The following is a 20,213-nucleotide window of genomic DNA, read 5'->3' as shown; positions in this document are numbered from 1 at the left end:
CGTATGCACGTGTGTACATGTGTACACACTTACACATTTCACAGAATACCACTTGTTCCAGGCATTTTCTAGTCTAGTCTGTTCGGTTCTGTTCTGTTCCATTAAAACAACGCTGGCTGTTAACCCATTACATGGATTTCATGACCCATTCATGTGTCATAGTCCTCAGTTTGTGAACAGTGTTTAAGACCCAGTCAGAACGCACAACCTGGTGGAGACCCCGAACGAAGACGATGCCAGGCAAGCCGCCAGGTGCTGCCGTGCAGGTCCATGCGCTGCCGGAGACGGCCCCGGGGTCTGGTGCGCTCAGGAAAAATAAAAGTTACTCTAGAGGTTAGGTCGAGGATTTAATGTAGTTGTTGTTCTTATCTCTCTCTCTTTTAAACCATTTCTCACTAATCAGTTCTACAATATAGGCTCTTCGCGTGTTTGTGTGTGTGTGTTCCCTCTTATGTACTGAGGGTTTTATTGCTAACAGGGAGTTGTCTGCTATTCCCCAGGTGCTTTTTAATTAAAAAACAAAGGTTGGCTCCTTCATATCTTTTTACTCATTTCCCCCCCTTTACTCTTTACATTAGTTTTTTTCAAACTGTGTGTGATATATGTATATATGTATATATGTATATATATATATGTGTGTGTGTGTGTGTGTATGTGTGTATATATATTCAATGTGAAAGTGTATCTATGAATGAACATCTTTCTTCCCTTATAATTTTGAATTCCTTAACATTCAGCGAAACATGACCCACACAGTTATTATGGTAAAAAACACACACCACCCATATTATTTAGATAAGATGCAGGTACCTCTGAAAGCTCTTACTCTCAAACATACTGCACAACTATAATAAAATTACAGCCTTCTCCCCTCCATTAAATGTAATTTCTCCTGACCTAAGAAATGAGCATTCTCTCCTGCATGTTTCCCTCTGAAATGTTTCCAAGTCAACCCTCTTTACAATTTTGAACCCTAACACGAAACCAAGGAGAAGGCTTGTAAATAAGACCCAGTCAGTCATTCCCGCGTCTTCCAAGCTCTCTGCCCAGCGCCCTCCGCTTGTCAGGTCATTGGCGGGACTAACGAGATTGACAGTGACGCGGGGGGTGTGTCCTGAAGAGGTGCTGCTTTTGTTTATTTCGGGCTCTTTGGAACTTCTGAGATACTGAAATCAGTGTCTGGTCTGTAAACAGGTTTTCTGGCCCCTCTCACTATAAAATGCAGGACTGACCAAGGTAGGCACCATTATGATCCAAGCCCAGGCAGATGGCTGCAGCGAATGAATGAACTGTGACTATGCGCTGACCAAGTCTGCAATGAAACCTCAGCTTGATGATCACTGTGCAAAGATTGGGCCAAAGAAAACTTCCAGCAGCTAGGTTACTGTGAGCCAGAATTGGCTTCCTGAGCAAGGGAGAAGGTGCAGCAGAGGAGACATGGAGTGAGGGGTGCATAGAAGGCTGATGGAATAATTGGGGCGGGGGGGGCAGATCTGAAAGAGTAAGAAAGCTCCTCAAAGTGAATTTGTTAAACTGCACCCATGAGTAGACTGTTACCTTCTCCTGCCACCAGCTTGCTGGAGGCCCTGCCCACTGCCGCTGGCAGTATTTGGTGCTGCTTTCATGATGGACGGTTTTGGGGGACTCGGATGTGATGTAATGAAAGGCATTGCACAGCCACCTCTGCTCTCTTCCTTCTGTCAGAAAGGAGATGTTCATGGCGTCGTCACCATTTATTGGGACCTGCAGGTGCTGCCCCTGTTCTAGGTGTTTCACAAGCCATCGCTGGCCTCCACCAGTCTCTGGGGTCTTTATTTTGCCAACGAGGAAGCCAAGACTTTCTGTGGGATCATGGCTTGCCCAGGGCCACACAGGGAATGTCGAGCTCCAGAATTTCTGTTTTTATCTGCCCGCTTTTGCATTTAGGTCAGTTACCTTGTGAAACGTTATTCCCACCCCACCCCACCCCCATCCTGTGGTCTTTCCCTTTAGTTTGTGAATAGGGCAGTAGTATAGTAAACAAGCTACTTAGGCCAGGATTAGGAGAAACCGCATTCTTGGCCTATTGTTACTTCCCTGGGAGGGTCCATAGTCCTTCCTTGCTTGGTCATGTTTCTTCCCTGTAAGATTAACGGCCTAACCCCGAAAGCCACCTTGATGAAAACAAAAGCCACTAGGTTCCCAGGGCTCAGATCTTCTCTCTGCAGAAATGGTTGGGCTGCATGTGAGCCCGGGCCCTCCAGGTAGCTGGTTTGGGGCCTTGCGTTCAAGTGGATCAGAAAGGCAGGTCCTACTGGGTCTTGGATGCGGTCAGGGCAGGACCCCACTGCGCAGGAGTTGCTGGCTCTTGGGGCTTTTGTGCTTTGTTTGACATTATCCCGATTCGGTAGTTACGGTCTACTCTGCCCCCTCCCCTTCCCCCCCACCCCTTAGCTTTTCGCTTTCTTCTAAAAAGTGAGTTGAGTGCATCTTTTCCAAAGAAAAGAACAGAGGGTCCACGGTAGATCATTTGGTGGCCTAACTGCTTTACCCATAAAGTCGCCTCAGTTCCCTGTACTCAAGCATGTCAGACCCGCGACTGGCGGGCCGCATGCCGTGAGTTTGACATGCATGCTCTGGGCTTGGAAATGGACACAGGAAAGAAAAGGCCACAAGGGATGTTGCGTTTTCCCAAGTTGAAATCTTTAAACAGTGGGGTAATTAAACTGGGGACTTGGGTCTGAGGGACCTGTGTTTGGGTCAGGGCTGTGCCAGGGAGCGTGTGACTGGGGTGAGGGGGGCTCCCGCCTCTGACCTTGGCCTTGAGCAGTTCTCTGTCCTCAGCGCCAGCAAGAGTTAATTGCAGTTCCCCTGCTTGCTGATGGTGCTGCTAGAAAAGAATTCTAATGCATTCTGTGAATAAGTTTGTAAGTAAATGATTTGGTGAACTGACTGAAATACACGTATTTTTAAGCTTCTTTAAAGATTTTCAGACTCACTTATTTTCCTAAGAGATTTTCTTGGGCTCCCCTACCCACTCCCCAGTAATAGTTAAGCAGTTTTCTTGTTTGCTCTCTAAATCTTCCTGGAGTACAATAGTTCTGAAAATAAGAGAGTCCGTTGGCTGGAAACATGGGGTGGGCATGGGTTTATGTAATTTGACTTCTTTTCTCTCCAAATCAGTAAATATTTACAAATGACCTTATCAAACAGCCCGGGTACATTCGGTCACTTGAAAGCAGTCGAAGCAGCGACTGCCCATCGGCCAGCTGCCAGTCCCATGGGCCTCGGGGGAGAGACTTTTTTTTAAAAAATAAAACGCCGTCCACAGACCAAAAGCCTCCCACAGAAAGTGGGCCTCAGCAAGTCTTTCTCAGTCCATGGAAACAGTTTTATAAAATTTGCATTTTAACGTGGGACTTCTAAAGACAACCCCGTTAGGCCTGGAGCAGAGCGCCGGGAACAGAGGAACGGGAAGAATAGTGCAGGCTGGCTTAGGTCTACCGCAGCCCCAGTTCTTCTGTTTCTCGGGGGAGAATTACAGAATTCCACTTCAAGCTTAAATGTCATACTTCTGTGAGTTAGTGGGAAAAAGAAGCAGATTACTTTCCTGGGTTTGCAAAGTAGTACCAGTGTAACGGGGTTTAAAAACAACAGTTCTTGTTTTTCTAAGGCGGAGATGGCGTGGAGAGGGTGCCTTAGCCCACGTTTTCTTTCACTGTTTCAAATCTGACATTTAAAACTCACTTTTAGAAGGGAATACATGTTCTTCAAAGTTGACACTGAAAAATAGTAAAGGAATCGAAGTGTTTTTGGCCGTTAGGATATGAACATGACAATGTTCTTGCCTCAGCCTCACCTGGTAACAACATGTTCATTCTGTCTGTCGGGCTTCACACGAGTTAAACTGAAGCGCAGGTTCTGGTTTCTGTTGTCCGAGCATAGTTTTACGGTATTTGCGGCTGGCAAACAGTTGACAAATAAGTGAGAGGCTTTCAAAAAAAAATAAGTGACTAATAGTAGCTATCTATCTACTTCATGCAAAATAGTATTCTCTGTACTAATCACTGTTGTATTTTCATTTTCTTTGCAGAGTATTGGGAAAGGGTCATTGTGGTGCATAGACCCGGAGTATAGACAAAATCTAATTCAGGCTTTGAAAAAGACACCTTATCACCCACACCCTCACGTGTTCAATACACCTCCTGCCTCTCCTCAGGCATATCAAAGGTAAGCAATTCACATTGACTTTTTTTTTTTGTCTACAGAAGTTGCCTTATATTGGCAGAGACCGGCGCTGAGACTAATTTAATAGACTGCACGCTTTTTAAAATAGGTAAATGAGAAAGAAAGGAAGTCTTGTTAGAGGGACCTCCACTGTTGTGTTTCTTGCAAACCTTACCGCTTTTGCTGCTTTGGCGGAACGGGTTTTCCGAAGGCTTCAGGGCGGGTTAGAGGCTGCCTTCCAGGGTAGAAACGTGTGCCAGGAGAAGCTGACAGCTCTGACTTCTCAGCGTGCCACAGTTTGTTGGAGTAAAAGTACAGAATGAGCCGCGTAAGGGGTCTGTCTCCCGTCCTCCGACCCGGAGTGCCGACAGTGTCCACTGCAGGACTCACCCCGCTGTTGTCGTTCCGGTCGCCATGTGGACGGGCTCCCGAGTGACCATTTTGTTGTGGTTACTTGGTGTTTGCCTTTTCAAAGCCAAGCGCAGAGAACCATGGAGACTTCTGTTCCCCTTCACATGCCCACTTGTGTTGTGGCAAGGAGGTCCCCGGTGCCATCTTTGCAAAGATATAAGTGGAGGGGAGGATGTGCAGCTTGCTACTTTTCAAACGTGTTATTCGTGTTAGATTTTTTTTTTAAGCCACATAGAACAGAACCAACTTTTAAAATGGATTTTTATCTTACATAGTGCTTGGCTTTGAAATAGAGCCCTCAATCCTACAAAAAGAATAATGTACTTATTTTTATTCTCACTCGAGGATATTTTCCCATTGATACTTAGAGAGAGTGGAAGAGAGAGAGAAAGACAGAGAGAAGCATCGATGTGAGAGAAACACACCGATTGGCTGCCTTCCGCATGAGCCCTGACCAGGGCCCGGGCCGAGGAGGAGCCTTGACCGGAATCGAACCCGGGACCCTTCAGTCCACAGGCTGACACTCTATCCACTGAGCCAAACCAGCTAGGGTAAAAGAATAATTTTTAATGTCCAGTAATGTTTCTGTTGTGACCACCCAGTGAAGAGCAATTGTCCTTGGACTGCAGGTTTATGTCAATGAGAAATGGTGTGACTTCATAGATTTCAGCAGTTTTGTGGTCCACGGCTCTGCAGATCCTTTCTCTAGCCTTGTGCTCTGCAGAAAGGAGCAGAGTGATGCTCGGAAACGGCGTTAATGAAGTTCCTGCGCATCTCAGTGGAGAGCATTCCATCACAGGGGTAGACAATCAGTCTTCAGCAAGAGACGGGGAGGAACAGCTGGGCTCTCTGAGAAGACTGCTGTATGTCTGCCTTTGCTAGGCGATTAGCGTGATGGTAGCCATAGCAACCAGAGCGTCTCCATAGTAACGCGTAGCCGAGACAGGTGCAGTTGCATCACAAGGCTGTTTGTTGCCTGGCAAAAGGACAGGCCATTAGTACTTAGATATACGCTGTTGCCTTAGAAACAAATAACCTAACATAGCAACTACAGTAGGTTTGAAAGATTTGGGAGGGGAAGAAATGGTTGTAGCAGCTTTTGTCTATGTTCATAAAAATCAGTGGAAGCATACTTGATTGGAAATGACAACTTGAGGTCACAGAGCTGTCGGAGATGGAATGGGATTTTCCAGAGCAACCCAGCCAACGTTGTAGAGACATCCAGAAGGACAGAGCCATATGCCTGGTTCTCTTCTGGTGGCTGTAGCCACTCCTGAAATCTGGAAGGGAACTAGGATCAGAGTGGAGAATTGCCCACAGACAGGGTTGGTGGGGGAGGAGATGACACCAGTGATGGGACTATTTCCCAGATTCTCTTGTTCCTTTGTCATTCTACTGACCCCCTACCCTCCAGCCCCCGCAGAATACTCCTTCCTTTATTCCCCACCTTGGACCTCGGAAGTATTTCATATCCTGCTGCTGCTGGGGGAAGTTAAGAACATTAAGTCTTATTCACTGGGTCATATCGTTGGTTCATTTAGACCAGTGTTTTGTTGCCAAGCATGACCCAAGGGAAGCGTGGTAATTATTTAATAATTTGAAGGATTATAGCAGAGCTCTGGGGGTTGCAGGAGGGATGTACACTCAGGCGAGGCTTCCCGAGCTGGCCGGAGCGTAATGACTTCATTAGATTTTTAACGTAAAAATGCAGACGAACCAGAGCTTGGGTAATGAAAATGATTTCCAAACAATTACTCCAGATCCTGTGCTGCCACCGCCAGTGCCTTGTCCCCCGGTTGACTGAGGAAAGAAAAAATTCCCATATTGACCCACCGGGTGCTTGGATTTTACCTCCATGAAGGTCCCTGGATGTGGTGTGAGGTGACAGATCAGATTCTAGCCGGCCTCTTCCATGTCTTAACTCTGTAAGAGCAAGTCACTTTCTCTTTCCTGGGGATAGGGAGCCTTTTGTCGGAGAGCTAAGGGTACTAAATACTAGATGACTGTCCGATATTTGTATGGCTTCTAGTGATGTGGTATTCAGCTCCATTCTAAGCCTCGGGCCACTTGTTGGCGTGACTGAGGGAAGATGGAAATGGGGCAGAGTGAGTCATTAAACAGGGATCAGAAATGCCAACCTGACATGACACGGCTGGGTCTCCTGTGTCCGCTCCGTGCAGGCTTGCTGTGCGGGGCACCTGGGAAACGCTCCGCTTTCACGGAGCTGGTACTTAGCATGTTGAAGATGGTGATTACGCTAGATGGGTGGTTATTGCTTGTACTCGTAGGTGTGCTTGGCAGGGAGCGCTCTGAGCCGCGCTGCAGGTGGCCGAACATTCTGCAGGGAAAAGGAGGGATCTGAAAACGCTGCCCCCACACTCTGTTCATGCCCAACATGCGTGCCCTGATTGCCAGTGTACTCTTAGGTGTTGGTTAGGATGTTCCTGCTGCTTTTGATACCACGTTTATGAATTGTTTTTCGTGGGAATGCAGAGTTCAATGACATTAGCTCCTTATTAGTTTACAAAGGCTGCCATGGCAAAGCAACAGCTGAGTAACAACAGGAATTCATTTTCTTTCCCTCCTGGAGGCTAGAAGGTCAAGATCAAGGTGTCAGCGGGGTTGACTCCTTCTGAGGGCTGTCACCTGGCTCTCACCGCACATCTGCTGTTTTGCTGGCATTTTTTGACATTCGTTGGCCCGAAGAAGCATCGCCTGGATTTCACATGGTGCTCTGCTGGTGTGCTGTCGGTGCCCAAATCCCCACCTTTTATAAGGACACTGTTCGCCCACCCTACCCCAGTATGACCTCATTTTAGTAATTACATCTGCAATGACTCTGTTTCAAATCAGGTCACATTCTCAGGTGCTGGTGGCCAGAACTTGAACATGAATTGGGGGAGATGGGGCACAATTCAAACCACAACAGCCCTTTTTTTAAACAAGGCATTTTTTGCTGATAAAAAACATGGAGGAGAAGAAAGGAATGAAATGTTCAAAAACAAAAGGATGGGGCATGTCGGAGGGATACCGGAGCCAACCTGAAATTGCTCCCAATGGCCAGAACTGGGACAAGACAACAAATAACATAGCAATGGGTCGTTACCCAAAATCCTCCTGTATAATAAAGGGCTAATATGCAACGTGTCCACTCGGGAGTTCGACCGGGAGACCGGGAGTTTGATCGCTCGCTATGATGTGCGCTGTTGTAGATAAATGACTGAATGAATGGCGGTAGAGACAAATTTCCCCTACAGAAAAACTTCAGATGAGCTAGTAGGCACTCCTCCATTCCAGGAGTTAGAGCTTAACCTTTACAGTATTAGATCAACGCCCTGTAAATAGCAGATATCCCATACCAATCTTCATGACAACAGATTGCTTTAAAAAGTTACCTACCGTATTTTCCGGCGTATAAGACGACTGGGCATATAAGATTTTCCTGGGTTAAAAAGTCGTCTTATACGCTGGAAAATACAGTAGTCCAATATATCTAATCCATTATATCTAATCCCATCAATATAGTCCAATATACCGTATTTTCCGGCGTATAAAACAACTTTTTAACCCAGGAAAATCTTATATGCCCAGTCGTCTTACACGCAGGAAAGTACGTATGTGCATCGTATGTGATACCTTCTCTGGTAGAGGCACCGATCCAAAATCAGTTTATTGAAAAAGCACTTTAATTATCTCTCGGCACAGGTGGTAACAGGTTTTACAGATTAATCAAACAGCAGGGTTTGTAGTTTCCTGGATGGTCAGTTTTCAGAGAAGGAAAATTTAATGAAATCCATCTGATTTGGGAGACGGCTCAGCATCTCAGAAGCCTCTGGTCTGTGTGATGGGTAGGCCACGATTGGGCTCTAGATGAACATAAGCCCTGATTGAGGACCCCCCTCCCCCCCCGAACCTTCCATTTGTTGTTTCAATATCTTCCCCCTAATAACGACAGACGATTTTATAGTTTGTGTAAAGTATAGTGGCCTGACATGTACGAAGTTAGAGAAATCCAGAAGACTGTTATTTGGTCATCTAAATCTAAAAATTTACTTCTTGGATGACTTCAAAGTTTGCCGAATCAAAACATTTCAAGAAAGTTTCGGTTGCTCTCACTTTTATTTATTTATTTTTTGGTAAAGAAATTTTGCACATTTAAACTTATCATTTAGCTCTTTATGCCTCTCTTTGTTTCTTCTGAGCAATTTAATGGGCCACAAAAATAAAGAAAGAAAGAAAGAAAGAAAGAAGTAAGTAAGTAAATACCACCTCTCCAAAGATTCGGCCTTTCAGATATTGAGGGCCTTCATGGAAAGGGCTGATTTTAGTGCTGACCCAGCAAAAGATTCTATTTTATCCTGCTTGCTTTCCTGTTCATGTGCTGTGGGTTTATTCTTTAACACATTAAGCGCCCAGTCAGTCACCGGTGACTGACACTATACTTTCCTTCCAGAAGACAAAACAGTGTTAAAACTCTTTCAATGCCTGTGTAGCAGAGTAATACCACTAAAAAGGTAGAAATTGTAGAGTGGTCAGTATTCAGTTGAATTCATGACATCATCAGATTCCTCAGCGGGTAACTAAGCTTTGGCCCAAGGAGTGAACTGATAATGGCGATGGGGGGTGGGGGACGGGCATTGGAGGAGGTAGGGAAGGTGGGGTGTGTGGGGAGCTCATCCTTTTAGACAATTAGACGATTAGAAAGTCCTCAGAATGTTAAGCTTGTTAATCCCCTCACTAAAATGCTGAATTTGCACACAGCAAGGAATCCGTTGCTTGGGTAACATCCAGTAATTTTTTATTTTACCTTTTAAGACCTCTGTCATTTCAGTTATTCAAAGTGGCGTGCATTTAATAGTTGCCAGAAAAACTGCAAAGCCACAAGAAAGTCGGTGTTCAGTTGTGTTGAAGGAGTTTGTTAGATTGTTGTGTCATTGCAAGTTTTCATTCAGTCAAGCATAAAGGACTATGAGGATTTAGGCTAGTTGCTTCATTATTACACTTCTTATATTTACTTGTAAACAACATTTGATTGAAACTATAAATAGTTTTTTAAATGAGTCTCATGTTCAATACACTTACTTGTGTAAGTTTAATTAAAAAGAGTGAGGCAGCCCTGGCAGGATGCTTGGTGGTTGGAGTGTCATCCTGAACACCAAAAGTTGCAGGTTCGATTCCCAGTCAGAGCACATACCTAGTTTGCGGGGTTCTATCCTCTGTCAGGGAAGGTATGGAAGGCAACCGATCAATATTTTTCTCTCTCTCTCCCTTCCTCTTTCTCAAAAATCAATAAAACATATCCTCAGGTGAGTATTTAAAATAAATAAATTAATTAATTAATTAAAAATGGTGAGGTATTAGGTATTTTGAATGAGTATGCTTAAGCTGCTAGAATAATTTTGCTTCAAATAATTTTTTAAAGAATGTTAACTTTAAAAAAATCATATGAAGCTGCATTACACTCAATATGGAAAGGGAAGAGCTAAATGTGGTAAAATGGATGTGGGATTGAATGCCAAGATTTTCTATTAAGTACTTGCAAATATAAACTTAATTTTGTTAAAAAATTGGAGGAGACATATAATAGAAAAGGCTTAAAATTGTTAGAGGGGTGTCACTCGTATAACAAACCATGCTCATTTACAGTGTGAGCTTTAAAAACCCATTAGTTGGCTATAATTTTATTTGCATTTTAAATTTTACTAGAGGCCCGATGCATGAAAATTCGTGCAAGAGTAGGCCTTCCTTCCCCTGGGCTGCTGGCACCGGCTTCCCTCCAGCACCGGGACCTGGGCTACTGGCACCGGCTTTCCTCCAGCATCTGGGACCCAGGCTGGCTTCCCTCTGGCCCCGGCTTTGTCAGGAAGGACGTCTGGAATGATGTCTGGTCTAATTAGCATATTACCCCTTTTTTATTATAGATTATCTGTTCACTTCCATTATATTTTCTGAGTTGGTCTCAGAATAGTTTTGATCTTAGCATTTTTGCCTTCAGTGTGCTGTCCATTGTACATTCCATTCTCATTTAATCCTATTTTATTTAAGTGGAAAACTGTCCCTGCTATCTTTGAGCACTCATGTACTGCGCATATCATAGGAATACTGTGCCCAGTCATCCAAGTTTATTCTGTTTTCATACTCACTTTGGAAGTTGAATGTTTAAATAGCTGGGCTGATTTTATCTATTTTGCTCAGGTGCTGAGTAAAACACATGGCTGAGAGAGCCACGTGGAGTGACCGTCTCATCCTCTGAACTGTAGGGGCTCCCGGTTTGTACTCTAATAGCAGAAGTATTAGATTCTCTTCAGATTTACTACCTGTGAGTTTCTGTTGCTGGCTACTGAGATGATGGTAACAAAGAGGGTCGGTGTCCCTGGTTTTCCTGGTTAGAAAGTTGAAGTGTCGATGGATCAGTAGGAGTCTGGGGTCTTTGCCAATTTGTCTCCTGTTTAGTTGGTTCTCCAAATAGCCAGCAAAGGACCCGGCAGATTCCTGGTCAGAGCCTCTTAGATATTGTTAGAGGCAGGAAGTGTCTGCTAGGTGGGGCTGACCTGCATTCTTCCCAGAGGTGGGGGGTAGGAGGTGGGAGGGGGATTGATCTCCACGTTAGAAATGTGAAAGAACTGTCAAAAATGCACCAAATCAACGATGTGCAGCGTGAACACAGCAGGGCAGTGTGTTGTTTTGCAGTGGTGTAAAAGAGGCAAATTTTTCATCTCAACAGAACATAAAAACCCATCACTGCTGTGTCTGAGCTTCTTGTTACACTAAATGGGTCTGGATTTATAGCTTGGGGGGAGGGGGTGTAAGAAATCGAGGTGTAATATAATTAGATTGGACAGTGGAATCCATCCTTCATAGAAGATTTGAGGGAGAAAGAATGGGGGAAGGATTAGTTTACTCAGCAGTGAATACGATTGGCCAAAAGGCAGCCTTAGGTAATATTAATAAATGATGTGTATTTGAACAAGTTGATAGGGTGACCAGTAATTCCCACTTCAGTGAGGATCAGACCTCACCAGGAAGCTTCCGTCCAGATGGGAGGAGCACTTTGAGATAATGAAGGAAGCGGTCAGCGGGCTAGGGGGTTGGTGTGTTACTACCGAGGAGCTGGGAATGTGTAACTTGGAGAGCAACAGAAGGTCAGCATGCCAGCCATCAGCTAGGAGGGGCTTAGGTCTAATGGGTAGACATTATTGAAGGAAAGATTGGGTCTTTTTTATTTTTTACGTTTTTTAAAGTTGATTTAAGGGAGAGGGATAGAGAGAAACATTGATGAGAGAGAAACATCAATCAGCTGACCCTACTTGGGATGGGTCCCAAAACCAGGTATGTGCCCTGACCAGGAATCGAACCCCTGACCTCTTGGTTCATGGGTCAACGCTCAACCACTGAGCCACACCGGCCGGGTGAAATATTGGGTCTTTAAGAAAGATCTCTCTAGGAAAATGGCATCAAGAACTGTGCCAGGCACCTAACAGGAGCTGGGTACCCATGGGGATGCTGGTCAAAGCTGGACAACCAGCTGCCAGGATCCTTCAAAGAGATTTCATTTTTGCAGGGAGAATTTCAGGTTAATCCCTTCCCAGCTCTTGAGTGTTTTAAGTCTGTTGAGTTGCAGGGGCAGTAGAATGATGGGATATCGCTCCCTACACGGTGTTTGTCATTCTCTTAGTACACACTGTGTAGGCTGGAGACAAACATTAAGGAAAATATGCGTGGTTTTGTTACTCAGAAATGAAAGGTCAGGTTCTTTTCTTGAAATTGCTAAGTCCAGATTTCAAGCCCGAGATGGGACTGATTTAGTTACTCTCCGCTCTGGTGTCATCCAGCTTTTTGATTCATGCCCTGCAATTACCTCCCTTGTTTTAGTGACACTTCTTTGCATTTCCTCCAAGTGAGTAAAATTATCGCTGCAGTGGTTTGCCAAGCAGAAGATCATTTCCAAAAGCTGTCCATCAAACCATCTAGACCTTCCCCCTATTGTTTACCCACTGAATTAGCGAGAGCAACACCCCCTCCTTTGTGTAAATCTCCGTGGGAGAGCCAAACTGGTGTCCTTGCTCTGTGGAATCACATGTTTCTGGCCAGAGTCTTTGATCACATTCTTAACCTTTTGTTGTTTTTTGCATGAGGTCCGTGTGGCATTATTTGTTTAAACCATCTTTGAGATCCTGCCATATATGTGAAACTTGCAGAAAGCATGTGAGAATCTTCAAATTCCACATTAATTGCGAACTTCTGATTCTTGAGTCATCTGGAGAAAGCACCCATAAGCCATCGAGACACATTTTTTTAATCTTTATTTTTTTAGTTTGAGTTGCTTAATCACAATAGAGTCCAAGTTGAGACATGTTCACTGTGTGTTTATCTACTTTTAAATGGAAAGTTTCGGTCAAAGTCTGTTTACTAGCTTGCTTAATCCACCCATATCTCTAACAGACTTAGTACCCCTCACCCAACACACACACACACACACTCACTCCCCATCTGGTTTGACAAAAATAAAAGTGAATGGGAAAAAAACACATTCAGAGGAAAAGACTGAAAGAACTTTCGCAGCTTTCTCTATCCCCTTCCTTTTCCCTCTCCCACTCTTCCTCCTCCTCCTCCTTCTCCACAACCTCCTCCTCTTCTCTCCCCCTTCCCTCTGCAACTGGGGCTTCTGAATGAAATAATTTATTTTTAAACAAGAAGAAGAGCAGAGTTTCTTAGGATTCTTCTGAGTTAAAAATGAGCACACCCCTTTTTTGCTTATAGAGAAATTGAGGTGCATAGAGTTATCCCCCTTACCCCTTCAAACTTTTCCTGCACGGGCGCCCCCTGCAGGTGGGTGTTCTGGCCCTGTGGTGAGTTCCTCAGGCCCCCCGGGCCCCTGTCCAGCCTTAGTCCACCTGCACTCGCTGTGGAGTGGACCCAGCTGGGCAGAAGGATACGCACAGCAGCTGTGAAGTCCTCAGGAGGAAGGGGCAAGTCTGGGGAAACAGTGAGGATGCGGAAAAATAAACAAGATCTGAAGCTCCAAGCTCTCAGAGTGTGGCCCTGGCTTCCCCAGCTCTCCCCAGCCTCCCTGACTGTCAGGTCCTGCCCTTCTGTGGGCCTAACGTCGCCCAGGGGCTCTATCCTGTACCGTCTCCGAGGGACTTGGTTGACCTTTGTATATATGGGTTTGCATTATAAGCTATCTTTTTATACTTTATATTACGTAGTTTCGATGAGATTTAAGATCGGTGAAAGCCAGGACTGAGGTCTCGGCCCCTGTGCTTTACACCAGAGGCCGCCAACGGGTGGTCCGCGGATCACTGGTGGTCCGTGAGGTCCGAAAGGTTGGCGACCACTGCTTTAAACAGAACCTGCATACAGGTGATATTTACCCATGATTCCTCTTAGAAAGCACAGCACAGGTTAAGAAAATAGTGCAAAAACACGTTTCTGTCTACTTGCTCAGGAATGCCAGAGTAATTGGCTACCCCCCTCCCTTCACTGTCCCAAGACAAGGGCCGGTGGAGGGGAGGGAGACGCTCTGCGCTCTGAAGGGGCCCGAGTGATTTCTCCGTGTCGGTACTTCTGGCCTTGCGGCTCCTTCCCCATCCGCCTGCCGAGGCCCTGCGGTACCTCTGGGCATCACACGTTTGGACGGGGTCATCCCTGAAGCCCCAGAGACCCATCACGCTACTCTGGGTGGAAAAGTTATAAATTCCAGGCTGTTGATTCCAAGGCGCCAGATATGGTCAGAGGACTAAACCTTCTGCAGCTGCCATAGGAAATGCGAATGTGCTTAAGGTGGTGCCGGCCGGGCACGCTCCGCTTTGTCTCGCTCGCCGGCTCTTCCTTTGAAAAGAAGCCTCCCCTGCTCCTTCCTGAAGAGAAGCCTCCTCTATGCACTCCCGGCGCCGCGGAGCCCTTGAACGGTAAGGCCCGCTCTCCCTGCCCTGATGCTAATGGGAAAAGTTTTCACCGCGGGCCGGCCACACAGCCGATTGTGCTCCTTCTCCGGCAGACACGTAATCCGTGTTTAAATCTCTTGGCAGTCACTCATTAGCCCCCCCCCCCCTTTCCTTTGAGGAGAACAAAGCCCATCTCCTCCCTGCTCTACATCTTGCTGCTTTCTCACTCTCCCTGTTCCAAATCCCACCGTCGCCCTTTCATCCCTGAAGAAGGAAGTCACCCAATGTTACCCTTCCCTACCTGCTAAGAGGAGATCTCGATTCTTTGTACGTTAAAATCTGTGTGCAGAGCTCACAAGCAGGCGGTGCCCAGGCCCCGGGCTCTGCACAACGTATTCTGGCGGTAATGCCGAGGCCCGGCCAGCTGAGGACCCCTCGCTCAGCGGCTCCTCCCCCCCAGCTCTGTAAGGGGCTGTGCTTGAGAAAGGAAGGATGGGACATAGGGTGACTCCCGTGGAATTTTATTCTGATTAAAGCCCTTTGAAGTTCTCTCTTTCTGACACCACCTCCTCCTACCCTCGCCTCTCAGATGTGGCATATTCTGTCATCAGGATGGTTGAAGTCACAGTTACAGGAAAACCAACCTGTATTTCTGTGAAACAACTCTTTGATGCAGAGTCAAGCAAAAATCCATTTTTAACCAATATTCTAGACTTCTAAGAAATAAACTACGAGTGTAAGCTCTTTAGCACTGTAGGGTTGTAAAGAACTGTGAATTTAGTTTCCCCTGCTTTGGACCCATAACCATGCTGGTTATGGGGTGGGAGGCAGAAAGCCAAGCATTTATTGAACACCTACTTTGTGCGAGGCTTGGTTTAACAGACATTGTATAGGCAGTGGTTTAATTCTTATAAGAGTCTGATTTTAGCACTATTTTACATCTGAAAGAACTGAGGCTAAGAGAGGCCGTCACGTGCCTGCGATGGCAGATCACGTGGCTCGAAAATGGCTAAGCTGGGACCTGAGCCAGATGGTCTCACTATTCTGACTCCAGAAACTGAGCTCTTCCCACCGTAATTTGGCACCTTGTGGTCACTGTCTTCTATGGAAATATTTATTCTCGGGTAGCCAATAGCTGAAGAGGTGAGCGTGGAGAAGGAAGAATGGCTTATCACTTTTTAAAAGGCAGGTTTTGTAGCGTAATGAGGATGGCACTAATGGAGGTGAGACCATTTAGGAGGGCTCCACAATAGATCAAGTCAGTGGAGATGAAGGTCTGAAACTGGGGATGGAGCGGAGGGAACCAAGACAATTGGAGGGAGATCTGGGGACTTGGTGGGGGAGGGGTGCAGAGGAAGCTGAGGGGGTCTGACTTGTGAGGATAGGGGAAGGCCCTGTGAGGGAAATGACTAAGGAGCATGCCGTGTGTGTGTGTGTGTGTGTGTGTGTGTGTGTGTGTGTGTGTACGCACAAAGAAGGCTCACTTCTGTTTTAGACAAAATAGAAAAGTAAATATGGAGTGGGGAGAATCATATATTTTCTCAAACTTGTGATTTGAGTTTTATGATTTTGGAGATTATTTATACTGACTGTTTAATAAGAAAAACAAATTCAAAGTTTATAGTATTAAAGAGCTTGCCTTGTCCATGAATTTCACTCTTAAAGTTAATGAGGATTTTGGTGGTAAGTCACAAAATGGATTAAAGACACAAATGTTTGTTAAGGAATAAGCCATGAAGAGTCCAGAAAATGCCTAATTCTGGTTGACCTGAGTGTATAAAAATTCAGCTCTTAATCGCTATCGAAATGGTGCTCCGGAATTGCATATTTGCTCTGGTGACACTTAGGTCGGAGGAAATGGTTGCACCACTGGCCACTTTGGCTTGTATGTGCCCGTTGGATGGACCACTTGGGTAGCAAAATGCAACTCGTGATGATGTTTGCTGTCATCTCTAAAGGTGTAGGAATGATTACTAACTTTGAGAGGATCAACTGAAATTGGTATGCTAGACCATTGAACTATTTTGCAATTAGTCTTGGAAAATTTGCTTTTAACAGTCTCTAGATCAGCATTAAGGAGACAACGGGTGGGGTATCGGAATCACTTTGAGGAGCTTTTAACAACTATAAAGGATGTTGACGGGGGAAGAGGCTGTGTCTATTGGGGATACTTCCCATTCAAGTTGCTGTGAACCTAACTTCTTAAAAATAGAATCTTTTGTTTTCTTTTAAATTTTCATTCGTTTTAAGTTTTTTATATATAGTCATATATATGTATTTATTATAGATATAGTCAGATATAGTGTTTAAATCACTGCCTCAGCTGAGCCACAGCCATGGCAATAGGGGTGTGTGTGTGTGGGTATTTGCTCCTCTCTGTAGCGTTGAGAATTACTGTCCTATAGCACAGAATGTTGGAGCCGAAAAGAGCCTACAATCACCCTGTGTAGTGTTCCCCAGATGGGTGCTATAGTGAGCGGTTTCCAGAGATGTTAAGACTGTGAGTACGTGTGAAGTTTTCCATGGTCAGTAAGTTTTGTGATATGCAGCTCATTAACTTTTTTGTAGTGAGCTAATGCAGATGTTTCCCACACTTTATGAAAGACACCTTTGAGGGGGGTGCGGGGGAGACACTTAATGTATTCAAAGGAAGACCAATTTGGGAGAAAGTAATCCTATACAATAAAAGTCTAAAATGCAAAGTGTCCAGTCATCCATTAGGCTGTTGAACCAATCAAAGCGTAATATGCTAATGATATGCTAAGGACGCTCAGCTGCTCGCTGTGACGTGCACTGACCACCAGGGGGCAGACGGTTGACCGGTCGACCAGTTGCTATGATGTGCACTGACCACCAGAGGGCAGATGCTCCGACCAGTAGGTTAGCTTCGGGTCTAGCTGATTGGGACTGAGCTAGACAGGCTGGACACGCCCTGGAGCCCTCCCACTGTCCCTCCCCTGGCTGACCAACCTCCCACGTCCCTCCCTGGCCCCAATCGTGCACCGGTGGGGTCCCTTGGCCTGGCCTGCACCCTCTTGCAATCCGGGACCCCTCAGGGGATGTCGGAGAGCCAGTTTCAGCCCAATTCCCACAGGCCAGGCCTAGGGACCCCACTGGTGCACGCACTGGACCTCTAGTGGATTAATAAATTCTGACACAGGTTGCAATGTGGATAAGCCTTAAAGACATTATGCCAGCTGACATAGCCAGATTCAAAAGGGACAGGTATTCTATGAGTCCACTTAACATGAGGTTCCTTGAATAGGCAAACCCATAGTGAAGGAAAGTAGACTAAAGGTTACCAGGGGCTGAGAAGAGATGAGAACTGAGAGTTCATGTTTATTTAATGGGTACAGAGTTTCTGTTTGGAGTGATGAAAAAGTTCTGGAAATAGATAGTGGTGATGGGTTGCCTAACATATGAATGCACTCAATGCCACTGAACTGTGCACTTTAAAAAATGGCCAAGCCCTACCCAGTTTAGCTCAGTGGATAGAGCATCGGCCCGTGGACTGAAGGGTCCCAGGTTCGATTCTGGTCAAGGGCACATACTTCGGTTGCAGGCTCAATTTCCAGCCCTGGTCTAGGCAACCAATCGATGTGTCTCTCTCACATTGATGTTTCTCACTCTCCCCCACTCCTTCCCACCCTCTCTAAAAACCGATGGAAAAAATAGCCTCAGGTGAAGATTAACAACAACAGCAAAAGGCCAAAATGGCAAATTTAGGTTATGTGTATTTTATCACATAATTTTTAAAAAATCCAGCCACAGAAGAATAGAAATAATTTTTAATAAAAGCAACAGTGTTCCTTTTATATTTATAACACATTGTTTTCTTCATATTTATTTATGTGTGTGTGTGTGTGTATTTACAACACAGTGTTTCTTTTAGACTTTGTTTTATGTTCTAACATCATTCACTTCTTTGGACCTACCCCTGTGGGGGCTGAGCCCAGGCATTGAGGATTCGGAGGATAACCCTGCTGTTAGGGATGCTTGGAGCAGAGCATGGCCGTGGTGTGGCCTTAATCCCAGACTCCCTGGCAGGCGCTCACTGCCGGCATTGCCACAGGTGATGCGTTTTACTGCCGCGAATCACACTCAGCGTATGACCTTTTCTGTGCTAATAGCTCCGATTTTCCAACATTTGCAGCATTTGGATAAACTAACAACTTGCTTTTTTGAAAGGCCAAGCAGAAACATATTTCATGGTTTTTCTCTTGGTTTCGCCCTTTCATCAGTTGGTCCTTAGCCCTGACCTGAAGACAAATAGCCTTTTCTCGCTCGACTCTCCCTCTTTCTTCAGCAGGCAGCCGGCTGGATGTAAATAGCAATTTAAATGAAATGCTACCACCCACAAGGCGGTTAGAGTGGTTCCCTCTGTCTCCATTCTCTGCCCTGGCTTCACATGTTTGGGTCTGAGAGTCAGGAATCTGGTGACCAGAAATGAGGGTAGGGGTGGCTGGGTGGCGGAAAATGGGGGCGTGTTTGGAGCTGACGGAGGTTTTTGAAACTCCCAGCGCAAGGCAGTTCCTGCCCATAAAAGCTGCAGCCGCTGGGAGTGGCCCATGGGCCCCGTTTGAGGACGGGGGCGGGGGAGGGGTGGTTCTCGCTGGCAGGCGGGCACCCTTTTGCTTCCCATCCCTCCACAAGTACCGACACCCAGCAGGTCTGTGCCTGCAGCTACCCTGTTGGCATCTCTGTGGGCTCCAAGTTGGCAATAAAGGAAACCAGGAGAAAATGCCACTAGCTCAACCAGGAAAGACATTTAACTTGGTTTATACTGGGAGCTAAGGGAGTGCTTCAGAAATAGTTCATTTTTAGTTACATTGAAATTTGCCATGAATGAGGGGGAGGTAGAATCTTCCTGAATTTGGGCAACGTCTCATAACATGGACCTCAACGTTTGTAGTGTAACCTTGCAAATTTGTCAGGCACTGTTGACGGACATTTGAGACCAGATAATTCTTCGATGGCGGGGTGGGGGAGGGGGGGTGCGGAGGGCCTGTCCTGTGCATTGTAAGATGCTTAACAACATCCCTGGCCTCTTCCCACCACATGCCAACAGCACCCCCAAACCAGTGATGACCAAAAATGCCTCCAGATACTGTCAGATGTTTCATGAAGGGGCAAAATCGCCCCTGGCTGAGAACGATGGGTGAGTTCCAAATACCTTCTGCTGTATTCTGAATTGTAGGCATTGAGGACTTTGTCAATTATTAGTCTGGAAATAATGGGAAAAGGCTTGGGTTTTACTTTTAGTTGGTTTGTTTGAGTTGAGTCCTGCTTTATTAGCACAAACTCAAATCTTTAAGGTGTGTGTCAAGTGTCGTCGGCTGGGAAAGATGAATGCCTAAGCGCTGGTGTCCGATGACTTCGTTACAAATGTAATCGGCTGGTTCTGTGGTGGGTGTTTGGGTAGGATTTGGGCGCAGTGTGTGTGCTGGAGGTCTGCGTTATGGTGAAGGTCTGGGGCCTCTTCATTTCTGCTTCTCCCAGATGCCACGTTGGGGTTCTGTGTGGTTCTTGAGAGAACAGGAGCCAGCAAGCTGAGCGGTTGGAGCCTGCATCAGCAGCACCTGCGCACACCTGTCCTCTTTCCCTGTCGATGCCGGTCACATGGCTGAGTGATGTGAGCAAGTTATTTAATTCCTCTCCTTGTGTCTTTCTCTCCCACATCTAAATGTGGGATGAGCCTGGCCGGTGTTG

The 20,213-nt window shown here is 45.9% G+C and overlaps 1 protein-coding gene across 6 annotated transcripts in view; it reads left to right on the top strand.

Annotated features, from left to right (window-relative positions):
* FOXN3 (forkhead box N3) overlaps positions 1-20,213 on the top strand; it is a 362,669-nt gene that overhangs the window by 193,484 nt on the left and 148,972 nt on the right. For all 6 annotated transcript variants that reach the window (XM_079769192.1, XM_079769193.1, XM_079769194.1 and 3 more), the window contains one exon: positions 4,073-4,209. In XM_079769192.1, coding sequence (XP_079625318.1) covers positions 4,073-4,209 — 137 coding nt within the window. The remainder of the gene's footprint in view (positions 1-4,072; positions 4,210-20,213) is intronic.

This window comes from Cnephaeus nilssonii, assembly GCF_951640355.1.
Source record: "Cnephaeus nilssonii genome assembly, chromosome: 4".
Lineage (NCBI taxonomy): Eukaryota > Metazoa > Chordata > Mammalia > Chiroptera > Vespertilionidae > Cnephaeus > Cnephaeus nilssonii.
Note: the sequence above shows the minus strand (reverse complement) of the source record. Positions and strands in the feature narration are given on the sequence as shown.